The 25,272-nt window shown below is 38.9% G+C and overlaps 1 protein-coding gene across 1 annotated transcript in view; it reads right to left on the minus strand.

Annotated features, from left to right (window-relative positions):
• DNAH5 (dynein axonemal heavy chain 5) overlaps nucleotides 1-25,272 on the minus strand; it is a 217,189-nt gene that overhangs the window by 132,678 nt on the left and 59,239 nt on the right. The window contains exons 22-32 of the mRNA XM_072752730.1: nucleotides 24,900-25,033; nucleotides 20,596-20,797; nucleotides 19,607-19,842; nucleotides 15,903-16,121; nucleotides 14,803-14,865; nucleotides 14,278-14,516; nucleotides 12,881-13,121; nucleotides 10,290-10,489; nucleotides 7,463-7,616; nucleotides 5,215-5,378; nucleotides 2,012-2,168 (exon numbers count right to left, since the gene is read on the minus strand). Coding sequence (XP_072608831.1) covers nucleotides 2,012-2,168; nucleotides 5,215-5,378; nucleotides 7,463-7,616; nucleotides 10,290-10,489; nucleotides 12,881-13,121; nucleotides 14,278-14,516; nucleotides 14,803-14,865; nucleotides 15,903-16,121; nucleotides 19,607-19,842; nucleotides 20,596-20,797; nucleotides 24,900-25,033 — 2,009 coding nt within the window. The remainder of the gene's footprint in view (nucleotides 1-2,011; nucleotides 2,169-5,214; nucleotides 5,379-7,462; nucleotides 7,617-10,289; nucleotides 10,490-12,880; nucleotides 13,122-14,277; nucleotides 14,517-14,802; nucleotides 14,866-15,902; nucleotides 16,122-19,606; nucleotides 19,843-20,595; nucleotides 20,798-24,899; nucleotides 25,034-25,272) is intronic.

The following is a 25,272-nucleotide window of genomic DNA, read 5'->3' on the forward strand; positions in this document are numbered from 1 at the left end:
TGAGTCTTTGACTCAGGTCATGTTCCTGGGGTCCAGGTATCAAGTCCCACATTAAGCTCCCCAAAATGAGCCTGTTTCTCCCTCTGCCTGTGTCTCTGCCTCTGTGTCTCTCTCATGAATAAGTAAAATCTTTAAAAAAAAGAAAAAAAAGAAAAGAAACGGTGATTTTAAACCACTAAGTCTGTACTGTCCTCCCTTCACCTCTATCTGCCCTCCTTTGTCAGAGCTTTGTTGTAGCAGCTCAGCCTTTTCCATCCTGACTGTGCAATCACTTCTGACACTGGTTTCCATGCCCCCTCCTTCTAGTCTTCCTCCAATACTGAGCCAGAGAATCTTTCTGAGACACAAATCAGGTCACTTCCCTGTGTAAAAACCTCCCATACCTTCTGTCACAAGTAGAATTCTGTAGCGTGATGTACTTGGCCTTTTGGCACATGTCTCCTTCTCCCCCTTTTCCCTATGCTCACCACTGCCTATTAAATGCATAGCCCCAAAATACATTTTGCAGTCTTAAGCCCCAGGACCTGTGAATGGGACCTTACTTGGAAACAGGGTCTTTGTAGATGTCATTAAGATGAAGCTGGACCCTAATCCAGAAACTGGTGTTTTTATAAGAAGGCAATTTAGACACACAGGAAGAACATATGAAGACAAAAGCAGATATCAAAGTCACACGTGTATAAGCCAAGCAATATCCCCAGTTGCCAACTGCCCCAGAACCTCAGAGAGAAGTATGAAATAAATTCTCCTTCAGTAGGACCCAACCTTGCCAACATCTTAGTTCAGACTTCCAGCCTCCAGAACCGTGAGAGAATGAATTTCTGCTGTCAATCCAGAGCAACCCTAGCAAATCAATATCCCCCACCCACACTTCTGACAACTGGCTGCCCACATCTTGAGACCCTGGTGCCTCTCTTCCTTCTGAGCGTGCCCCACTTCTCCACCTGCCTGGCTGTGTTCCACCTAGCTTCAAAACATCAGTTCAAGGACCATGTTCTGTGCCTGAAGCCTTCCCTGACAGCATCTCCATGCACTTCATGCATAATACAAGCACAGCAAATCAGTAATTATCAACTTTAATTGTCAAATTTCAGATGAGTGCTGTGCTGCATTAAAAAATGACTTCAGAATGGATCATGATAAAGTCTTCCTTGGAACCAGGACTAGCACCACACCTGGCACATACCCAGGGGCGGGAACTTATAAATCCCTGGCTTTTGACTGCTTGTGATGCAGAGGCCCACTACTGCACCAACTGCACTCTAGACAGACCCCACCAGAGCATGGTCCCCTGAGGGGTGGTGTTCTTGTGTCATGCACGCCATGGGGCACATGGCAGTTGCTCAACAAGTGCAGACCGCATGCTCGGATGAATACATGAACAGCACTCAGGGTCTACAGGAAGCCCTGGGGGACGACTGAACACATTCAAATAGAAGGGTCACTCTCAGGGAACTGGCTCAAGGGTTGAATTGGGCAGCAGCTCCTGGCAGCTGTGCAAATGGAGCCATCCCCGCATAGAATGGGCTTCTCTTGGGTCCCCCACAAGTCCACAAGTCTAGAAACTTGTTGGAGGCATTTTTAAAAAAAGGTTTTGATCAAGCATGATGAGAAACAGGGAAGACGATCATGCCAGAAACTTCTGACACTTGACTCCAACAATCAAGTCATAGAGGCAATTCTGATGAGTGAAGGCACTCTTTCCTGAACAACTGGTTTCTTTGGTTTGTCAAATTTCTAAACAGCTAACTTGGCACGCAAAGCCATGAATGCCACTGATGATGCATTCCTAATCATCTTTAAACTATTTGTTATTCAAGTTTACACTTTGGATATTAAGAAATCACACAATCCTGAAGGCAAAATGGGCTCAGAAGCATTTTTTTAATCACTGGCTGCCAGTGAACAGACAGGGAAAGTAACCCTTTGTAAACACCTGAGAACTACTTCATAAAGACAATGCAGGATTAAGAGATGGCAACTGCTGGCCAGCAGTTAGAATCAGGCAAACCTTTTCGTGGAACTTGACAGTTTTGATGTTGTCAAACACATTCACCAGATGGGCTTGTATCGTGTGTGTGTCTGATGCCTGCCCCAGAATCTCCAGGAGTGCCGGGTCTGACACAAAGAAAAACCGGGGAAAGCAAAGTCGTTTTTTCTCCAAGTATCTAAGTGGGGAGAAGAAAAGACAACCTTTACTGGGGCACCTGGGTGGTTCAGCGGTTGAGCGTCTGCTTTCAGCGTCTGCTCCCGGGCAGGGGGTCCTGGGATCGAGTCCCACATCGGGCTCCCCGCAGGGAACCTGTTTCTCCCTCTGCCTGTGTCTCTGCCTCTCCCTCTGTGTGTCTCATGAATGAATGAATAAATAAAATCTTAAAAAAAAAAAAAGACAAACTTTACAAACACACAAAGCAGGCCTTTCTATAAATAAATTTATCTGGATGGGGAAAGGGGGAAAAGATCTTGAAACAACCTAATTTCCCCACATACTGTTGAGCTTTTGTTTTGTTTTCTTACTGATCTTGCCAAGGAGCATTCCATATTCTGATGAAAACCAAAATTTTTTCCCAGGATTGGTAGGAGAATTTCTTCATTTTTCATAAGTGTAATGTATACATCTGACTTCATCTGCAAAATCTGGTACTTTCTTTGTGAAGGACAGAAACAATTACACACAGAGAGTTTTGGGTGTTCTGGTTTTGCTTGCAAGCTTGGCACCGTGACAGCGAAAGGCTACATATCATTCTTGGAATTGTATCCTGAAGAATGCAGCGAATCCATCATTGAAGCCGAAGCAAAATCCAGCTCTGAATAACCTGTGTGGAGGGGCTCTCGTACTGCTCTCTGCTCCAAGAATTACTGAAACCCAGCAATGTTCCCATCACTGCCCTGCTTTCAACTGTGCTTTTGCATCTAAATTTGTTTATTTTGTGATTCCTTATGTTATGGATATATTTTTTCTGTTATTTTCAGATCAATTCCTCTGTAACTTCATTTTCTTGCATACTTCAATACAAATATTGCAGTTTTCATTGCATTTTCTTTTTTAAATCGTATCAGAAATCCTTTTAAAACTTTCTCTTCTTTTTAAATTTCTATTCCTTCCTTGTCATGTATATTACTGTTTGTTTCCTATGTAAAATTATGGCGGAAATAGTCTCACTGCATAGAGGCAGATTCTCTTCATAGGAAGGTAGAGTTTCTACAGTCTTACTTTTATGCTCACAGTGTTTTATGTTGTTTGTTTTAGCTTTCTACTTTCCTTATTCTACACAGGCCAATTTCATTTTAAATATCCCAATCCATCTTATTCGTAGAAGCTTGATCTTTACTCTTTATTGAAAATAGAGAATTTCTTATTCCTTATTCTTATTAAGAATAAAAAATTCTCACCAGCCCCCCCCCCCTTACCTGTTGCCCTGTCACAGTCTGATTCTTATGAGGAACCAGGTAAGGTTGTCCACCCGGTTAGACAAAGATGAAAGGAGGCGTATGGAATGTGACAACCAAACCTCTGTGATAGAGTAGACAAAAGTTTATTTCTGACCTGTCTGAAGTCCCTTCCTTTTTTTTCTTCTCAAGTCCCTTCCTATTGATGCAGATCCTCATCAGCTGGGAAGAGAGTTATCTTCCATAAACATTAATACTCAAGTGTTGATATCAGGACTACACAGTTGGTCCCATAACCTCTCAGAAGCAGAATCAGAAGCCAAGAAAAGCTCAGTAAAAACTGTGGATAATTTCAGAGCAACTTTTTCCTCCAAGGAGTTATAAAATAATGTTGAAATGCCAAGTGATAAAGCATGGGAAAAAATGAAAAAGAAGAGAGGAAGGAGCATGTTTGTGTGCATGAGCAAGATCTATAGTGACAGGTGGGAGAGGAGGAAGTGAAGAAACATAACAAATCCAGCTGCAGGTAGACCAGCAATACGACTCTTTAGCAAGTTTCTCAGGGGCAACTGAGTCCTGTGTGATGTCCCCGTGATTCGTGCCCCTCAGCCTTTTCAATGTGAAGAGCCCTGAGAGCATGGAATATTTCTATCCTTTTCCTCTTTCCCTCTGGCCTGAGGCTGGTGGGAGACTGGATGGCCATCAAGTCAGGTCTCCATTCAAGAACTTTAGAAGTGCTGCAACACAACTGGTTGTGCTAAATAATCATTAAAGTTAAAAAGGATGGCACCTCATCAACCATTCGAGAACAAAAATCCTTTTGTCAAATGTCCTTCAATAGTCACTTGACTTCATTCAACAATTTTATAAAGCATATTAAATCATTCATAGTTTTTTTCTAAAAATTATTTTGGAGGATTTGCTTGCTAGTGGTTTTGTTGTACACTGGAAACTAATATAATGTTGTATGTCAATTATACTTCAATAAAAATAAATTATAAATGGAAGCATGTGTAGTTAACTGTTTTTACAATATTACTATTTAACATATTTCTGCTCACATGATTTAATCCTGACTAGCCAAAAGAAAAGAAAAATATCTCTTACTCTTGGAATTCACCCAGCCTCCACATACGTGTGTGTGTGTGTGTGTGTGTGTGTGTATACACTGAGAGATATATGAAGCTTCCATTTCTATATAATCTTGACTACATGTGTACATTATTACATTGTTCATATCATTCTGACTCATATGATGAAATATTTTGCCTCTTCAGATGTTTGTCCAAGAAGGAAATCAGAAAAGTAGGTGTACTAATTTCAAAAAGCAAGGGCTGGGGATCCCTGGGTGGCGCAGCAGTTTAGCGCCTGCCTTTGGCCCAGGGCGCGATCCTGGAGACCCAGGATCGAATCCCACGTCGGGCTCCCGGGGCATGGAGCCTGCTTCTCCCTCTGCCTATGTCTCTGCCTCTCTCTCTCTCTCTCTCTCTCTCTCTCTGTGTGTGTGTGTGTGACTATCATAAACAAAAAAAATTTTTTTTAATTAAAAAAAAAAAGCAAGGGTTGTATGAGAATGTTTGCAAGATCTGGTCCCAGTGATGGAAGAAGCCCTAAGTCCTATTCCAACATCAGAACAAACCCAGCAAGGGCTTGCAGAAAATATGAGTCTATGAGTCGCCGAACTACCAGTCTTATCTGTACAACAACATCACACATGAACTAAGTTTTAGCAAAAGAAAATCAATGTGGTTAATGCTATTTAGTCCCTCTGGTCCTTTCATCTCTAGGATGCTAAGAGAGCCTCCATAGGGCCAGTTAACTTACCCAGTGAGAGATTTCTGGCACATTTCCAACTGGTCCAGCAAGTGTGGTAACAGCTGCCCCATGGTCTCATCTCCAACACAACACTGAACCACATTTGGCATTTCATGAGCCCGGGTCATAATCTTCACCCAAGATTTATCGATATTGGAAAAGCGCTTGGCTTCCTATAAGAACAAGATAACAGAGCACACTTGTACGCATTTGTGATCTCAAAGACAGAGCATCTCACATACCTTCCACTGAGGCCAGATTTCTGACCAGTCTGGATACCCCAATTATACATGCATGAATTGTCAGACATGTTCTCTTTCAATTCCTCTTCTGTACCATCCCACCTCCTTTCTTAAATGAGATATGCCCATTTTGTTAACTAAAAAGAGACAGATACAGAAATGGAATTACAATATGAGACAGCTTGAGAGAGAAGAGCACTCCCAAGCTTTTTTGACAGTCATCGCTAAATAAAGTGAATTTTATGTTTTTTCAAGTTTTCTACTCTGAGCATTGAACTCTTTGCATATCTAGAAAACAAAATAAACAATTAAAAATAAGATACAAAATGTGTGGTACCTGGGCAGTGCAGTCAGTTAAGCAACTGCTTCTTGGTTCTGGCTCAGGTCAGGATCTCAGGCTTGTCAGAACAAGCCTCATGTTAGGCTCTGCATTCAGCATAGTCTGCTTAAGACTCCCTCTCCCTCTGCCCCTCCCCACCTGCACTCACTCTCTCTCTCTCAAATAAATAAATACACAATACAAAATTACAATATAACCCTATTATTGTGATTTTTAAAGATTTTATTTATTTGGGGATCCCTAGGTGGCTCAGCGGTTTGGCACCTGCCTTTGGTCCAGGGCGTGATCCTGACCCGGGATCAAGTCCCATGTCGGGCTCCCTGCATGGAGCCTGCTTCTCCCTCTGCCTGTGTCTCTGCCTCTCTCTCTCTCTCTCTCTCTCTCTCTGTCTATTATGAATAAATAAATAAGTAAATCTTTTTTTAAAAAAGTCTAAAATTCTTTTCAAAAAAAAAAGATTTTATTTATTTATTCATGAGAGACACAGAGGGAGAGGCAGAGACATAGGCAGAGGGAGAAGCAGGCTCCCTGTGAGGAGCCTGATGTGGGACTCAATCCCAGGACCCTGGGATCATGACCTAAGCCAAAGGCAGATGCTCAACCACTGAGCCACCCAGGCATCCCAAATGAAATTTTTAAACATAGATTTTTTTTTTTCAGAAAAGAAAAGTGTAAAATGCATGGATTACTTTGAGAGAGTAGAAATAATTTTTGTTTTCTTTCCTAAGATTTTCTATAGTTTACCAATAAGCATGTACTCTCGAATATGAGAGCAAGACACCCCACCCAGTTCCTTCAATATCATATGTGAAAACTTTCCATTATTAAGTCCAATTTGGGATTCTCTTCCACCCAGAAAAAAGAAACACATGCCCAAATATAAAAGCAAAAATAAGTACTTAAAATTTCAGTATGTGGATACATTTCACCAGTAGGTGGAACATTGGCTAACAGATCTGTCCTCTATAATGAAACTGAAAACTCATCATGGCAAAAAGTAGGAAACCTAAGCAAAGAGAACACTCAACATAATCGTGCTTCTAAAACTCAAGGATATCATTAAAACATTATAATTTTGCAAATGACTTAAGGTAATTAAATAAGAATCCTTGAGATTTGGTAAAAAAGGTCTTTTACAAAAATTTCAAAATATGACACTCCATATTCCCATGAGATGATTAAACTTGATGAGAGAAATTTACTCCACAATCTTGAGAAGAGGGCCTTTTTGTTCTGGAGATTTTTCCTGCCTGTTTCCAGCCCTCAGTTTTCCAGTACAGATATAATTGGTCTACTGTACAGCATGGGTTGTTTTAAACTGTCGGTAGTAGAAGAACAAATTATCCTACCATTGTCGAGATAACAACTCCATAATTCTACGCTGTTCCAAACTCTACCTTCAAATTACCTGAAGAAGTATATCAATTATGCAGGCATTCATTCTTTGTTTTTTTAACCCTCTGTTTCCTAAAAAACTTCAGAGTTCTATAGCATTCACACCCCTTCTTCTCCTCAATTGCTCTCTTGAAAAACAGTTCAACAGCAACAACAAAAAGTTTGGGGAGGGTGTGGCTCAATAAAAGTTGAGATATTATCACATTTTTAAAGGAATTATTAGTTATTAGATAATTCTATAAGTTAAAACCCTGATAATACCAGAAGGAAATTCTCAAACCTTGGGAAGCTGCTTGGCAATATCTCCTCCCACAAAGACAGCTTCTAGGTAAATCCACAAGTTCTGCACCATCATCCAGTTCTCAATGATGTCTGTGGAGTTGGATAGGCACTGTACCCACTTTTGAATTTGGGCTTTGAATGGCACATTGTACCTAAAATGAAAAATAGGTTCAGCATTTTGGGGGATCTTTGATGTTTTCTTTTCATTGTTGTTGTTTTCAAACTAGAAGATTTTTTTATCTAAATTTTTACCTATTTCTTTACAAATCTGATTATGTTGCTGGGTTTGTTTCTTTTAAGTTTTATTTATTTAAGTAATCTCTATACCCACCATGGTGCTTGAACTCACAACCCTGAGATCAAGCGTTGCATGCTCTCTGATTGAGCCAGCCAGGTGCATCCTGTTGCTCACTTTTAAAATGCTACTACCAAGTGACTAATCCATCGCTATTTACTGGGCACTGCTCAACTTTTTCTTTTTTGATCCAGAGCACAGAGAGGTGGGAGACATGTCATCTGAGGAATAGACAGGCATTAGATTTGACTCCACCCAACTTCTAAAGTAATAAAATTCCAGTCATTGTTGCTACAGCCAAGAGAATAATATTCTTTCTGCTGATCTTCAGTGCCTACTCCAGGGACTCTCTCTGGTTTTTCATATAATATGGGCAATTACAGAGACCCTGGTGGAGACCAAACAACCAGTTCCATCTTCAGATATGACAATCCCTGCCATCTCTCCAGCCTCCCCTTTTCTGGGTCTCTTTCCAACTTCCCGTTCACTCATGTCCACCTACTCATGTTTGTGTGTGTCATTAGGGCTTATACTAAATTTCTCACAGCCACTTTGCAGTCTCTCCCATAGTTAATCTATCTTCCCTTTTTCTTAAGACAGAAACCAAGAGTGGTCTTGCAATGTCTTTTCTCCTTCTCTTTAGAATGAGAACCTCATTTCTCCCTGGACACATGGCTGCCCAGTTACAACACTGAATTTCCCAGCCTCCTTTGTGCAGCAGTGTGCTGTCCCAGGACTAAGTTCCACATCAGTAGTTCTCAACCTTGGCTGTACTCTGGGATCATCCAGCAAGCATTAAAAACAACTCAGGCCTGCCTGGGTCACACCTCCAAGACACTCTGACTCAACCAGTCTGAGATGTGGTCCAGACACTGGGATGTAAGGTCCCTTGGTGTGTCTGGTATCTAGCCATGTCTGAGAACCACTCTCCTGGATGAGAAGTAAGTGGCAACACTGGATGGAAGAGGGAGTATGGAAGAGAAGAGCCACAGCTGGGAAAGACAGAAGAGTGAGCCAGACAAAGCTTGGGTCCCAGATGATGGGTGGAGCTTGTCATCAACCTGGTGCTTCTTTTATGTGAGAGACACACAAACTTCAGTCTGATGCAAGCAATGTTGTATGTGGTGCTTCTGTTATTTGCAGACAAAATCCTAACTGATTACACTACTTATCATTGTTCTCCCTCTTTTTCTTCTCCCTATTGATGCATTTCAACAGACTATGGAATTGAAATCTTCTCAAATATTAGTCATATTAGTGAATAAAATTTTCATTTCCATACTCTTAATTGTTAAACAGACTGTTTTAATATTCCACATATTTCTGGGTGTGTTTTTTTATTTATGCTTTTCACTAGGATGCAGTTCCACAGCAATGGAGGTTTGTGTTTTATTCACTCTTCTATCCATAACACCTAGAAGAGCACAAGGCACATAGTAGGTGTTCAATAAATTTGTATTGAACATTGTGTTCCTCACACAATTCTTGTCTGTGGATTCAACGCCATTAGTAAGGATAGTTGACCAATCGCTAACATAGATCACTTCTACTTAATTTATATGTGTACATTTTCTACCTCTCTTATTTTCTATCTGTCCTTCATTCTACTTGGATATGAATCACAACCAAATTCATTAAAACTGTCAAATCCTAAGCAGCTCAGAGTAAAGGTTATCAATGGTCTAAATATCTAAGATCTAATTTTATATTACATATAAAACCAAGTAACCAAGTAAATGTGAAGAGGAGAAATTTTTATCTAAATAGTATTAAGGGGTTATTAATCCTTTCATTAAAATTATCAATACACATATACACGAAAAAAGGAGTGACATTTGAAAGAATGCAATAAACTCATATCTCAACGATACTCACATGCTACCTATTACCATATATTTGAAAAGATGCTGGAAAACAAAAAATTATTTCAGAAAGAGCAAAGGGAAGCAATGAACCAAGGAAATGTTAAGTTCATGAGTCTAAGACTCACGTGTCCAAAGTGTGATGGCTTTGCTGTTAACTGTCAAACAGAAATGTGGGACTAGAACCATTATGTGCTGTTTTACTTCTCTTTATGAATTAAGTTCATTCTCCATCTTAATCTGTCATCTCATTAAAGTATGTACACAACTAAGAGTTTCTAGTCCACAGATGTTGGCACAACGATTTCCCAAACAGAACGATTATTCTGAAACTCAGCCTAATTTGCCCTGGACTCCAGAGCCTGTCGAGCTGTCAGCTGTGCAGTGAGGCTTGTCAGCAGCGAAGTTGAAACGTTCTGCAAGATCTAAGCGGCTAATTACATGTTACATTACTTTGTCCAGTTGATGGTCTCAGACACATCCCACAAATAGAGGATAATGAAATAAAAACAGGATTATACATGACATGCCAAAGGCTAAAATTAAAACAAGGATGTTTAACATTAAGTAAATCATATGGGGGCTATTGCTGCATTTTAAAAATGAATTGCCCTTAAAATGTTTGTTACAAGGGTTCCCGAATCTCCGGGGAAAGATGGACTTCCTACCTGTTGCTCAATAGGGAACCCAGCAACATCAAGCTGTCCTCCATGCTGGCAATGATTTCTGAAGTGCTGTCTCCCCGCAAGAGGAGTTCTCCACGGGTCTTAAAGCTGCCAAAGGTGAATGCTTTGCTGTCCCACTCATTGGTCACCTGCTTCAGCTTCTGTTCAATGTCCCTCTCTTTCATTGCACTGATACAGATGTCCTATGAAAATTGTAAGCTCTAGTTTTATCACTTGAAAGCCACACATCCTTCTTGAACAGTCTAGATTCAGCAAAGATCCTAGCCTCACTATTTGCTTCATCTGTATCTATAAACACTTTTTTTCCAGCTGTAAATGCAATATAATAAATGGTATATGTGTATATAGATATACAATTAGGGAAAGAGATGAAGATAGAGATATTACTAAACAACGGAACTTTCATTTGTAAAATTTCCTACCACACTCTTCGAGAAAGAAAGATGACAGAAAAGACATGCAACAATGGAATGCTGTTCAGCCATGAGAAAGAAGGACATCCTGCATTAGCGACAACATGGATGGACCTTTAGGGCATTAGGATAAGTGAGATAAGTCTGACAGAAACAAATACTCTAGGATATCCCTTATATGTGGAATCTGAAAAACCTAACTCAGAAAACAAGAGTGGAATGGTGGTGACCAGAGGCTGGCAGAGGGGGACGGAGACAGACGTTTAACGGTACATACTTGCAACCAATAGATGAATAAATCCTGGAGATGGACTATACACAACAAAACTATATTATATATATTAAACTTTCTAACAGACTAGAACTTAACTGTTACCACCACTAGAAGAAATGATAATTATGTGGCGCGACAGAGGTATTAGCTAACACCACGATGACAATCATGTGGCAATATAAGTGTATCGTGTCAATATATATACACCTTAAACTTACACAATATACACACATATTTACACACATATACACAATATATACACCTTAAACTTACACAATGCTATATGTCAATTTTTATCTCCATTTGGATAAAAAACAGGTAATGTAATAACCTTTTAAATTTTGAAACTCTAATCAAAGACTCAAAATTTAATATGTCTCTGATTTAATTCTAGAGCTAAATCAGTGCAGTATGATTTCTGCACCTGATTTTCCCAGGCTCCTCTGCAGCCATTTATTCCTGGGCCATTAGTCAAGCCCTGTCCTTGCCCTCTTTCCATCTCATAGTGTGCCTGCTCTCTGGGTAAGCTCATCTACACCCACAAAGTCTGTACCCTTTCATGTCTCCAGGTAAAACCCACATCCATTTGCCTACTGGGCTTCTATGCTTGGATCTACAGGGAATCCCAAACACATTCTGTGAAATATCAGACCCATGCCCCAAATCAAGTTCTTTGTATCTTGTCTTTCATCTAAGTCCCTTCCAATAATTTCCTATCTCAGTGATAAGCACCATCATTCACCAAGATCTCTCAGCAGGAAATCTAGGGCTCCTCCTTAGCCCCGCCCTTTTTTCCTCCTACTATGTTCCCTCCCTCACCAAATTCTACCTAGCTTTGCCTTCTAAAAATCTCCTCAATCTTTCCCCCTCTCTTCAGCTTCACTACCTGCCCCCTCATCCAACACACCATTATCTCTTGTCTGAGATATTCTTTTTTTTTTTAGAATTTAATAATCTTTTTATTGACTATATTCCATTTATTTATATCTGTAGGCCTTCCATTCCTATGGCTTTTTCATTCCATAACTGGAAGCCTGTATCTCCCATTCCCCTTCACCCATTTTGCCCACCCTGGGACCTCCACCCCTCTGGAAACCACCAGTTTGTTTTCTGTATTTTTAGGTCTGATTCTGCTTTTTATTTTTAAGATTTTATTTTTTTTTAATAAATTAATTTTTGTCTGAGATATTCTTATAACCCCCTCGTTGACTTTCTCATCATTCTCATTGGCCCATCCCCTAATCCTTTCTCCACACAGTTACCACAGTGATCCTTACAAAATTCAAATCCAACCATGTCATCTCTGCTCAAAAGAGATCTCTCAGACACCTCCCCACTGGTCCAAAGACCAAAACTGGTAACACACACTTGCCATGCTGACATTCCTCTGGTTTCCCAAACACACCTCAGACCCTTCACACCTGCTGCTCCACCTGCCTGATACTATCTTCTTTGCACTTTCCAAGCTCCTCCCTGCCTCACCACACAAGCACATGAATGACCCCTGGCAGTCATAAGCATGTACCCCCATGACTTTATCAACTCCCAACCCCTAAACAGCTTAAGCCTATTACTGTAGGCCGTCATAGAGCAGATACTTTTGCTTCAATGGTATTTACCATATTTTATAACTATACCTTTATACGTATAATTATTTCACTACACAAATTATGTAATGACCTATGAATGCAGAAATGCATCTTTATGTCCCCAGCATTTAACACAAAACCTGTCATATAAAAATTTGATGAAGGAATGAAGAGCTGAATATCTAGAAAAGTTTTAATGTCTTTAGAATGGTTTACTGATCCCATAATCCGTAATGTAGGAATACTATCAAAAGAAATCCCATGAGATCTTCCAGTGCCCCACCACATCAACTGTACCTCTATTTCATCTTTGTATTTTAGAAGAGGGGCCTCCATGATATTTCTTAACTTAAAGGTTTCTTTCCCCACATCCATAGTATGCCCAGTGAGAGCAGCTATAGCTTTCCAGTGCCTCTCCATCATGGCCTTACTGGCCATGTGCTCCAGGAGCGGACAACATTCACTGAAATCATCAATGGTCTTCTTCAGATCCAAGAAAGCCTGCCAGTCTTTCAAGGCCCGGGGCAGTTTCCGACACCTGTAAAGTAAAGCCACCATGAGTGGTGATTCAAAGATGAGCCTGGACATATCCCATCCAAGACTGTCTGCTAGCATTTCCATCAGAAATGGTCATTTTGCAAATACCCACCATTTGCTTCAACGTGGATGGAACTGGAGGGTATTATGCTGAGTGAAATAAGTCAATCGGAGAAGGACAAACATTATATGTTCTCATTCATTTGGGGAATATAAATAATAGTGAAAGGGAATAGAAGGGAAGGGAGAAGTGGGTAGGAAATATCAGAAAGGGAGACAGAACATAAAGACTCCTGACTCTGGGAAACGAACTAGGGGTGGTGGAAGGGGAGGAGGGCGGTGGGTGGGGGTGAATGGGTGATGGGCACTGAGGGGGGCACTTGACGGGATGAGCACTGGGTGTTATTCTGTATGTTGGCAAATTGAACACCAATAAAAAATAAATTTATTATTTTTAAAAAATGGTCATTTTAAATACCTACCACATTTTCAAATCTCATGACTCACAGGATATCTGTTATGTTATATTAATTTAACATACTATTAACATAACGTTAATATAACACAGTATTCTACATTATAGAAAATTGCTCCTCTCAATCAGGAATTTTTTTTCAATTACCTCATAAAAATTAACTAGAAAAAACGGCATTATTTTAAAAGATAGAGATGCCTCCCAGTTAAATTCAAGTCTACAAACATGTATTAAGAGGCTTCTAAGTACAAAGCACAACAGAGCATACCAGGCTGTCAAACAAAAAAAAAAATAACAAATGACCCTCTATTTTCTTTGGGTTCACTACTTAAAGGATATAGAAAAATCAGAGGACTCTTGTTTTTATTACAGGAAGTCATCTCACATAAACTTCAAATGTTGGTAAGTGTAATATAAATACAGATCAGCTCCCTCCAAGATGCAGAAAAGCCCCTGACCATATTCATCCAGGTTTAAAGGATGTGCTTGTCTCACCTCGCACACACAGGGGTAATTAATAAATAGTGTCTGACAAGGGTGATGTCAATAGACAATGGCAATGCAGCACAATGTGCTTTCAAAATATCAAAGGGTGAGAAGAGAATTTGACAGCCTATCAAAAAAAAGAAAGCATTTGAGATTCAATAATAGCTCTGGGCATGCTAAACATTTAATTTCTCACCTGTTCTGGAATTCTAAAAGTTCATTGTTGATTTTTTCAATATTCACTTCTGACCAAAGGATATCATGATAGCTATTTACAGTTTCTATGACGCTGTTGTACAGAGTGTATATTTTCTGCAAAAGATTTAATTGCTTCTTTATTTCAAGAAGCTGAGGATACTGAGTAACTGGCAGACCAAAAAGCTCCTCTCCTCCAGTATAGGTGATGTATTTCCGATAGATATTATCAAACTGATTCTAAAGAAAACATAAGTGAAAACTCATCAAGATGATTTACACATGAATAAACATGTAAATTTTTAAAAACTGGCAAATAAGCAAGCATGTATGATCTCTGAGCACATGCAAGTAAGAATAGTAAATAACTATAGCTAGTTACATAGAAACTAACTCTAATTATAATCATCCCAACTCACATTTTTTTAAACATTCCACAATAGGCCTTTCCATATTAAGGAAATAAATGTATGGGCCTAAAATACATTTTGGTCATTTAGAAGGTCATAGAAATTAAAAAGATTACCTGAAACATGATAAGCCTATCACTGGCTTCCTGGGGTTTCAAGCAACTAGCCATTGGACCATTCTGAAACAAAAAGTTAAATATACAATAGAATGAAATGTTGCTTATGGATTTTATGAGCTCAAAGTATTTGCATGTCAAAGTTAGCTCTCAGGCATGTCACATAAATGATAGAAAACTTCATTTTTTAACTGTAGAAAAGGACTCAGGAAAGTGACTCGTTTGGAAATATTTTTCAAGTCTAAAAAATACCACAACTTCTAAATAATACCACAACCTCTCAATTTCAAGAAATTTTTAAAATTAAAAATAAGTACTATTCATCTCTTAGGTGACACAGGCAAAGAAAAGTCACTAAGCACTCTATATGAAGCACATATAACATCTGGCTTTGAATTCAACACTAATGCCATGAAACTCAGATTTTACCATTCTCATATCAACTTGTGAAGTGACCTATAATCTTGACATTCCCAACAGGTTTTCCTACATTAGAACACCTTCAATAAGTGGATTTCTGTGCTTTTTCTTCCATGAAGTTAGTGCAGGAATCCAATCTCATAAGTTTATTAACTTTGTGGTTTGGTGTGTTTTTCCTACACAATAGGTACAAACCATACCCTTTATTCTACATATTTCCACTCTGTAGTATATTATAATTGGCTAGAAATGGGTCTTATTATACAACATTCCCAGTAGAAGAGTTGGCACTAAAACTCGTAAATGAGTGACAAAAACATGAACTCCATCTGTCTCATCCACCTTTGTGCCTTCAGCACCAAGGGCAGCGCCTGGCTCACGACAGGTACCCTGTGGTGTTTGTGGAACTAAGGAGAGCTGTCGAGGGAGGGCTATACTAACCATATGCGAATAGTATTTGTCTGCACAAATTTAGAAAGCTATCAAACAACTTCAGGAACAGAACAGTCATATAATATGGACAGTGCTTTTAAATTCCTCATTTCTTAGACTGCCCTCATAAAAATAAAATGCCCATTCCTAGAGAATTTCATTAAACTTGATGTACAATCTTTAAACACTTTGCATGTTCCATTCCCAGACTTCCCAAAAAATACAAACAAAAAAAGCTAGAGTTGTACCAAATCATAGTCCAAGTAGAACTGGTGACAGTCCTGGAGGAAGATCTCCACGGTGCTAATAAGTTCCTTCCTGAAACTGGGCTGCAGGGAGACTAATTCATTCTGAACTTCACTGGCACGTGCCAGAAGCTTCTCCCAAGAATAACGCAGAGTATCAACTTTGTCCATCTCTTCCTTCGCTATCAGAAGCCCATATTTGTTAAGCAGGGCATAGGATTCCTACACAAAAGAAGGAAAATTTAATTTCTGGCAGTCAAATGCATAAATCTATACATTTATTTATTAAAGCATTTATTGAAGTGTTGGAATGGAAAATATCCACATGTTAGGGAAACGGCCCGGAGAGTTCTACTATTCTTCTTGCAAACTCTGAAAACTTAAATGACCAACTAAGCCCCTAAGCTTTGGTTTCCTCATCTGTAAAATGGGAGAATTCCCTGACTGCTTCACAGGATTTTTGCGAATATCAAAAAATAGCATTTTAAGTGAATTTCAAAAACTATAAAAATTATAAATCATTATACAAATAAAAGGTATTTTTACTTAGGCTCCTTAATTGTATTTTAAGACTGAAATTATATCAAGTAAATGAAAATAAAGTAGTCTAACTGCTAATATTAGGATAACAAAATAAATCAGGGTTTTAACTCTATTCCATCTCATTTTGTTGGTAAGAGGTTCCAATACTAAGACACAAGAGGGAACTCATGCATTGAAGCCTGAGCCAAGTCACTACCTTCAAGATGAAAAATCCTAGATGACTCTCTTGGCTAATAGATTAAAATTGGCTTTCATGAAAAAGGATTTTCCCTAAATATCCCTACCCTGATCTCCCACCATTAGTTCTGCCTATACAGGTAGTTGAATACCTAATCATTAATTCGGGGAAGAGGCCATTGATTTGGGTACACCTAACCCAGTGCCTTTCTCCATCTTTCTTCTTTCTCCTGAATGCATTCTTCTGGTCTGCATCCCAGTACCAATCAAGCAAAGTGGGGAAACAGAGGGTCCTGCAGCTTTCCAATGCTGCCTCTGATTTGTGAGTAGGTTCAACAATTCTGCTATATAGTATTCACAAGCTCATGGTGTGTCTGTACAAATTTGGGTGATAATGGGAATACGGGAGTTGTATATATACCAAGCCATGTCTTCCAAGTAAGTTCTACCAGGAATGAGGTTGTATTTTGATGTTGACGACAGTTGGGTGTTTGTTTGATCTTGACTACCAGACTATAGTTTGGTCTGAATTCACAGACAGGGGCAAACAGGGGTGTCAGTTACTGGGCCTCCTCTTCAAACTCCCAGCAATGCTCCTGGTTCTACATAAAGCAGGGACTCTTCACCTTATGTTTCAATTCCCAAGAAGGGCACAGAGTACCATATGATTTTCTTGATTCAATATAGCAACAGTGCAAACACATGGTCATCTGCCTCATTATCATGGTAATTTAAAATTTTCTAAAATTCAAAGAGGGATGCAGAAAATGTGAGATTAGTGTACAATCCTCACCATCAGAAATTTAAGTCCATACATTTAAGTTACAGTGTAATAAAAAGATATTTCTTCTGGAATTATTTTAATGCTACAATTATACTGATCTCATTTAAAAGAATAGCACAGTAAACCATTCCTGAGTAAACATATTCATATAGAAGAGAAAATATGAAACAGTACAATTAAAAAAGTAATGTGGGGCAGCCCAGGTGGCTCAGCAGTTTAGCTCCGCACTCAGGCTAGAGTGTGATCCTGGGCATCCGGTATCGAGTCCCGTGTCGGGCTCCCTGCATGGAGCCTGCTTCTCCCTCTGCCTGGGTCTCTGCCTTTGTGTGTGTGTGTGTGTGTGTGTGTGTGTGTGTGTGTGTGTCTCATGAATAAATAAAATCTTTAAAAAAAAGTAATGTGTAATGCTAATCAAACTGCATCACTTCCTTGCCCCTCAATTTCCTATGTTAAAGTAGGTGTTTGGGGATGCCTGGGTTGCTCAGTGGTTGGGTGTCTGCCTTTGGCTCAGGGCATGATCCTGGAGTCCCGGGATCCCTGCATGGAGCTTGCTTCTCTCCCCGCCTGTGTCTCTGCCTCTCTCTCTGTGTCTCTCATGAATAAATAAAATCTTTTAAAAAAATAAAGTAGGTGTCTGATAAAGATTACAGATTAGCCAATACAACATTAATACATGAATGAACACTATTAGTGCCTCCAGGGACCAAGCCACCCTAAAATGCGCCACTTTGCCACATTGATTATTCTAAATAAGAGTCGCTTAAGAAACTTTTTGCTAATGCAAAAAGAACACTCTGACCCCTCCCCTACTTTTTCTCTAGAGAGCAGAAAATAAACCTTCCATGTGAAAGGTATCCTCTCTGAACCAGGAGGTCGAGAGACAGCCTAATACCAGAGATAGGACCTTTAGAGCTGAGAAGGCTGTATAAACAACCCTTGCTACTTTTTCAACTACCAAAGCCCAAATTCCCTTTAGAATCCCTTACTAATTAATTGAAGCTCCCAAAGTTAAGTTTTCTTTGAACTGTCAATTCCTTGCTCATTTCTTTTTTTTTCCTTTTTTTATAATAAATTTATTTTTTATTGGTGTTCACTTTACCAACATACAGAATAACACCCAGTGCTCATCCTGTCAAGTGCCCCCCTCAGTGCCCGTCACCCACTCACCCCCACCCCCACCCCCTCCTCCCCTTTCACCACCCCCAGTTCATTTCCCAGAGTTAGGAGTCTTTATGTTCTGTCTCCCTTTCTGATATTTCCCACACATTTCTTCTCCCTTCCCTTATATTCCCTTTCACTATTATTTATATTCCCCAAATGAATGAGAACAAATAATGTTTGTCCTTCTCTGATTGACTTACTTCACTCAGCATAATACCCTCCAGTTCCATCCACGTTGAAGCAAATGGTGGGTATTTGTCATTTCTAATGGCTGAGTAATATTCCATTGTATACATAAACCACATTTCTTTAGGTATCAATTTCATTATTGGGCTCTGTGCATATATAATAAAACTTTGGTTTTTCTCCTATTGATCTGTCACATATCAATTTAATTCTTAAGCCAACTAGAAGACATTGAAGAGTAGAGGAAGAATTTTTCCTCCCCTACAGCTCCATCCAGGTTCTGTTTACCAGCTGGTATTCCCATTCCAACTGCTACAAGTGCTGTCTATGGGGATCATAGCTGCCTCTTTCCCTGCAAAAACTGTCCTCAGCTAAATGGGAGCTTCCTCATGGGGAGATTATAGCCAATGACCAACTGACTTGGGGGTATAAAGGGCAGTCCTCCTTACCTCAAGGTAGGACCAACTGTGCAGTATAGCTCATGCTCCACATCACCCCATGGAATCAAATAGAAATCAATCTACAGCCAAGATCACATTCTCACTTAGCTACCCAACACCTGAATCAACCTCATCATTTCTGCTTCCCTCACCTCCTTCTCCTATGGGAACTCATCAATAGATCACTTGTGCAGAAACCCTCACCCCAGGTTCTGCAGTTAGGAATCTTAGATGCCATGTAAAGGACCAGAAGAGGCCCACTGAAAGTACCCTATAAGGTTCTGTATCATCATTACTGAAATTGTTCTTAGGTTAAGCATCCATTTGTAACTATAGTCCAGACCTAGTCAATATTTTAGCTAATATCACTCAACATGTGGAGATATTTCCATAATGAATAAATGATTATCTGTTACCTCAATAGGTCCTACTTGAAAGTCAATGGAGATTTGTTGCTCCCTGATTTCTTTCAGTGCTGCCATAGCAATCCGAATATCATCTAAGTCTTTAATCTGACGATTCAGTTTCTTATTGAATTCTTCAACGAGTGTAAAAATTTTTTCCATCTCACTCCTATATTTTTTGTTACAGTGACGGCCAATGACAACCATCCAGGCCTTTGTCTCAGCAGTCAGAGTGAACTTCAAGTCAGCTGTAAAACCCAATTGTCCACAGATCAGTTTGAAAAACTTGCACGGGGCAGCCCTGGTGGTGCAGCGGTTTAATTTAGCGCCGCCTGCAGCCCAGGGCGTGATCCTGGAGACCCTGGATCGAGTCCCACGTCAGGCTCTCTGTATGATGCCTGCTTCTCCCTCTGCCTCTGTCTCTGCCTCTCTCTCTCTCTCTCTGTCTCTATGAATAAATAAATAAAATCTTAAAAAAAAACTTGCATGTAAGAAAAGATAGAATGCTATTGTTCACCAATTATAAATACTTTGCAACTTACAGCCCTGTAGTGCATAAGAAAATCAAACTGGAAAAAAATTAGATTTTCCTACTCATTATATATTCGTTCATTTTATAAAGCTTGTTGTACAACAATTTGGAACATATTTTGAAATGCTAAAAAAAGGACATTATCAAAATCATTAGTGATAAGCCTCAAATGCTTATAATTATTTATTAAAGGAAAAGTAAATTTTAATTCCAAATACAACATGCTCATCCTCTTTCTCTGAATTAGCATTTATTTGCAATGTTTAGCAGCAAAGGGTTCAAAATAGTCCAGAATATATAATCATGCAGAAGGGAATTAAAAACAAATATACAAATTGGTCTTAAAACTTGAAGCCCAAAAGAAAGTCAATCTTAAAGATAGCTAGAACTCTCTGGAATACTAATATAGGTAAGGAGACAGAACAATACTATTGAATTTTTATGATTGCCTGAGAGAAAATGAACCAACCTGTGTATAGAGCAATGGCACCCACACAGATGCATTCTGCTTCGGCATTAATTTCCTGCTCTAGCTTTTGGAAATAGAGAATCTGAGATTCAAATTCAGAAAGCAAGGGGGTTTTTGTAATAAACATCATAACCATTTCTTCTTTCTCTTTTTGCCAAATATGATTGTAGCGTTTGAAGCAATCCATAGATGTAATAACTTCCTAGAATACAAATAACAGATTTGTATTGAGAGGAAAGATGTGGAAATGGCATCATGGTATAAGCGAATATTGCTCAATTGCTGGTGGTTCCCACGGATTTATCAAAATCTTTAATTAGTGAGCTGTATAAATAGTTAGAAATGCCACAGAACTAGAACTAGATTCATTATGGACATGTAAGTCAAACACAGTAACAACAAAACCGTAGCCAAAAGGAGAGAGGGATAGTTTCTAGAAACTAGGAAAACCAGAAAAAGAGAGACCATGACGAGTCCAGAAAGACTCTTTTGGACAAGAGCCTCTTGATTGTAGCTGGCCTTTCATTCAGAAATCACAGCTCAAAATCACAGCTTGCTGTGGAAAAATCACTCTGAGGTCATTCTCTTCCCTGCCATCCAGCATCAGACCTCCCCCATGACTCTCTCACTGTCTCCCCATGACTTCTCAAATCTATTGGAAGCCTCAATGGTAATCTATTAATTTGTTTCCTAAGGTCAGAGGGTGGAGATAAGATCTGGAGGGGCAAACAGAAAATATCCAGCATCAAATTCCATTGAAGATTACATGAAATCACATAAAATGTATAAATCCATTGGATTAGGATTGACACCTATACAATATTAAGTCTTCCTATCCTAGAACACAGTAAACATTTCCAAATCTTCTAATTTTTTTAATTACCTGTTAAGTAGTACAGGAATCTTCATAGAGACCTCACACACTCTTTATCACATACGTTCCTCAGTATTTTTCAATAATATGATCATTGTAAACGAGATCTTTATCTATTTTTATAACTGGCTATGGATGGCATATAAGTTTTTAAAATTATTTTTTAATAAATAGTCCTGTTTACTATGAAGTGTGCTTCTGTGAGATGAACTGGCTCACTCACATTTGGTAACTAATGTCAAAATGATGAGGAGACATCAAATGCTATTTTTCCCAGCACTTTGTTCTGTACCAGCTAAAACAGCCAGCCATGGAGGGGCACAATCTCATGTGCCACAGCCCTTCCACTTTTTCCTTGGGGGCCTATTTAGTCACCACTTTGTTTTAAGAATGTTCTTTGCACAGTCCAACCTGATCTTTCTATATTTTATCCTTGTTTCCATTACTCAGCAGTTTAAACTGTTTCTGACACTCATCTTTTACCAAGTTTCTTTCACCTTTTGATAATAAAGCTCTTTACTTACTATACCATTATTAAATGGGTTAGTATTTTACCATGATTGTCATTGTTTTTGTAACTACTCTGGTTAACAAATTTTTCTAGGTTTTTTTTTAATTTTATTTATTTATTCATGAGAGACACAGAGAGAAAGAGGGAAACAGAGACATAGGCAGAGAGAGAAGCAGGCTCCATGCAGGGAGCCCGATATGGGACTCGATCCCAGGACTCCAGGATCATGCCCTGGGCTAAAGGCAGACACTTAACCACTGAGCCACCCCGGTGTCCCAATTTCCTAGGTTTTGACGGTCTGCCTCAAACCTGCTTTTCTCATAATCCATGTTATGTTAAATATGCAACTTTGCAAAGCAAGACTTTCAGGAATATGTTTTTTGCATTACAGTAAAAATGCCTATAATTATCTTTCAACTAACAACTAATTGAACTCTTGTTGGGTCATATTTTTTTCAGATTAGCCTCTCAGTTTTACATGACAGAAAATCATTATCATCTACAAATAATTAAAGATTTGGCTCCTCACTTCTAATGTTTATATCTGTTGAGAATCAACTTTTTCTATTGGCTTAAATTTCAGAGTTACACCTACATGAGAAAAAAAATTTTAAAGTGAGATAGCATTTAAAATGCCATTATTTGGAAAAATAGAGCAATACAAACAACATTCTAAATGGCTCAATCACTTAATTATACCAACTCGCGCCAAATCAAGCAGCTTTACCCCAATACGCCACACACAGCTAAAAATGTACCCCCCAGCTTCAGGTTTAATAGCTATTGAGACTTCCCACTCATTAAAATGTGCAAAGCTAAGCCTGCCACTACTTATCCCAACCAAACTGATCCCCTGGCATGGGCTGAGATGTTGACATGCATACGCAGAATGAATTGCAACAGCATGTAGACATTCACAAGCGTACAATGTCTTGGAGGATGAATCACAGATTATCAATGACGTCTGAATCTGGTAGAAATCCCAGAATTCTGAGCTCTTTCGACATCCCAGACTTTATAATATCAAGAAAACACCGAGGTGACTAAGTTTTAGACTCTCATTTATCTTTTCTGACAGTGTCACTCTTTATTAAATTGGGTATTTTTTAAGTGAAGGTAGCCTAGAGCTTCAAGGAAGAATTGCCTGAACTGCATGTGTAGAACTCTTCTGCTTAAGTCATTTTTACTGCCAAGGTTATTTAGATGGTTCAGTCCAGCTCATCTTTCCAAGCAGGCACTGTTGTAAATTGATGGCTAGCCTGTGGATCTGCCAAATGCAGGTCAGGCTTACATTCTGATCCAATCAGCTATGGCAAGAAGGAAAGGACGGGATCATAGGATTTTCCGTGGTTGAGGCAGAATCACTCAGAAGGGTCCTGGGCTGTGGAGGGCTGGCCATGTCTAATATGATGACTAAGTGTGTATTTATTCTTCCAGAAACAATCTGTCCATCTCGTCAATCCAGGAAAAGTACTTCAAGTTATTCTAAGTGCCTAAGATTTGCACATTTCCTTCATATGATATAAAAGCAAATGCAACAAAATAACACAGATAAGCACTGTGTTGCCAGCAGTATGCTAATTTCAACTACTATGTCTTACCCTTCGATTTTCATGATTATGGCTACTTATATTCAGAGAAAGTAATGAGCTTCATTATTGATTTATTTTATTGTATTTTCCATGATTACTGCAACATTTGAAAATATATCTGAATGTTTATTATCCTCATTGAATACTTACATTTATCATTTACATGGAGCTTGATAAATTAAGCATTAGATAAATATTTGTTATATTGAATTATGTGAACACTGTCCCTACGATAAAATTAAATATAGGACCTTCAATATATTAAGAAAGGAAAATTGAAAATGCATAAATGCAAAAGCTTCCAGTTCCCTTAGGAACACGTTAAAATTAAACTTATTAATATTTCTTCACATGGTTAGAGCAATGGCAGCTTTCCAAAATGTTTTCAGACAAATGAAGCTCACTCTATCAGAACTGACTAACAGAAAAGATGTATTTGCTGAGTGACAACTATTCCCTCAACACTTGGAGACATTTTTAAAGAGTCAACAGGTCTTAGGGACAATGTGAATATAGATTGTTTTTAAGTAGAAATTAATGTCAGGGTTTTGAATCCTTCTGACAAGAACCGATTTGCCTGAACAATAAAAAGAGCTGAGAGAACAGGCTGGAAGAAAAGTTAACTGGAATTTACACTATTTGCTCTGTCCTTTGTATTACCTTATTTCCTTGTGGCAATACACAGAAATTTTATCTGATACTTTATGAGATTTACCTGACTATACAAATATGAAAAACTGAGTATAAATCTTATTCTCTTTGAAATGATACTAGCCAGCACTGGTAGCAGTCTGACTTGTGCTTTGAAACATATCAAATTCTGGGGCACCTGGATGGCTCAGTCGGTTAAGCATCTGCCTTCAGCTCAGGTCATGATCCCCAGGTCCTGGGATGGAGCCCTGCATTGGGCTTCCTGCTCAGTGGGGAGATTGCTCCTCCCTCTTTTTCTGCTGGTCCCTCTGCTTGTGCTCACTCTCTTTCTGTCTCTCTCTCTGTCAAATAAATAAATAAAATCTTTTTTAAAAAAAGAAACATATCAATTTTTTTAGTGATTGGGTTTATTTGTATTAAATCGGTAAATACATAGGTTTAAAGCATTAGAACAAAATATAAAACATAGGAATAACAGTTATTTGTCACCTTGTAATCTAGGAAGAAAAGTCTTTAGTTAGACATTTGCTGAGCACATTCCAGAATCCACAGCTCCTCAGTGAAGGCACAGAAAGACCCAGGCTATGAGTAGGACAAACTTGTGACATTCATCCTCACACAGGTACATATTGTGGAGCAAATATGGCAAACCTCGTGACAAATCCTCTTGGCATACCTTTTTAGTGGAGTTGATGACTGTGCTAAGCACGGAGACTAATTTTACAATCTCTTTGTTGTCAGACACATTCTTATAATAGTTCCTGATCTGTACAGGAATAGGTAAGTTTACAGATGCTATCTCAAAGGTATCTAAAAGTAAAAACAAAGGAGAAAGAGAAAAGTTTATATCAACAGCATAGGGAACATGCTTTAAAAAGATGAGGGGATTTCTGTAAGGAAGACATGTCTGTAAAGTAAGGACCTCCGACAGTCTGCTTCTTTGTAAAAGCAATTGAAAATAGGGAAAATTTGTCACTATCAATTTTTTCAGGACTCTGGACATGAACCAAAGCTTGCAACAAGCCAAGCAGTACTCCTTTATTCAAGAA

The sequence above is a fragment of the Vulpes vulpes genome, chromosome 3, assembly GCF_048418805.1.
Source record: "Vulpes vulpes isolate BD-2025 chromosome 3, VulVul3, whole genome shotgun sequence".
In the NCBI taxonomy this organism is placed as follows: Eukaryota; Metazoa; Chordata; class Mammalia; order Carnivora; family Canidae; genus Vulpes; species Vulpes vulpes.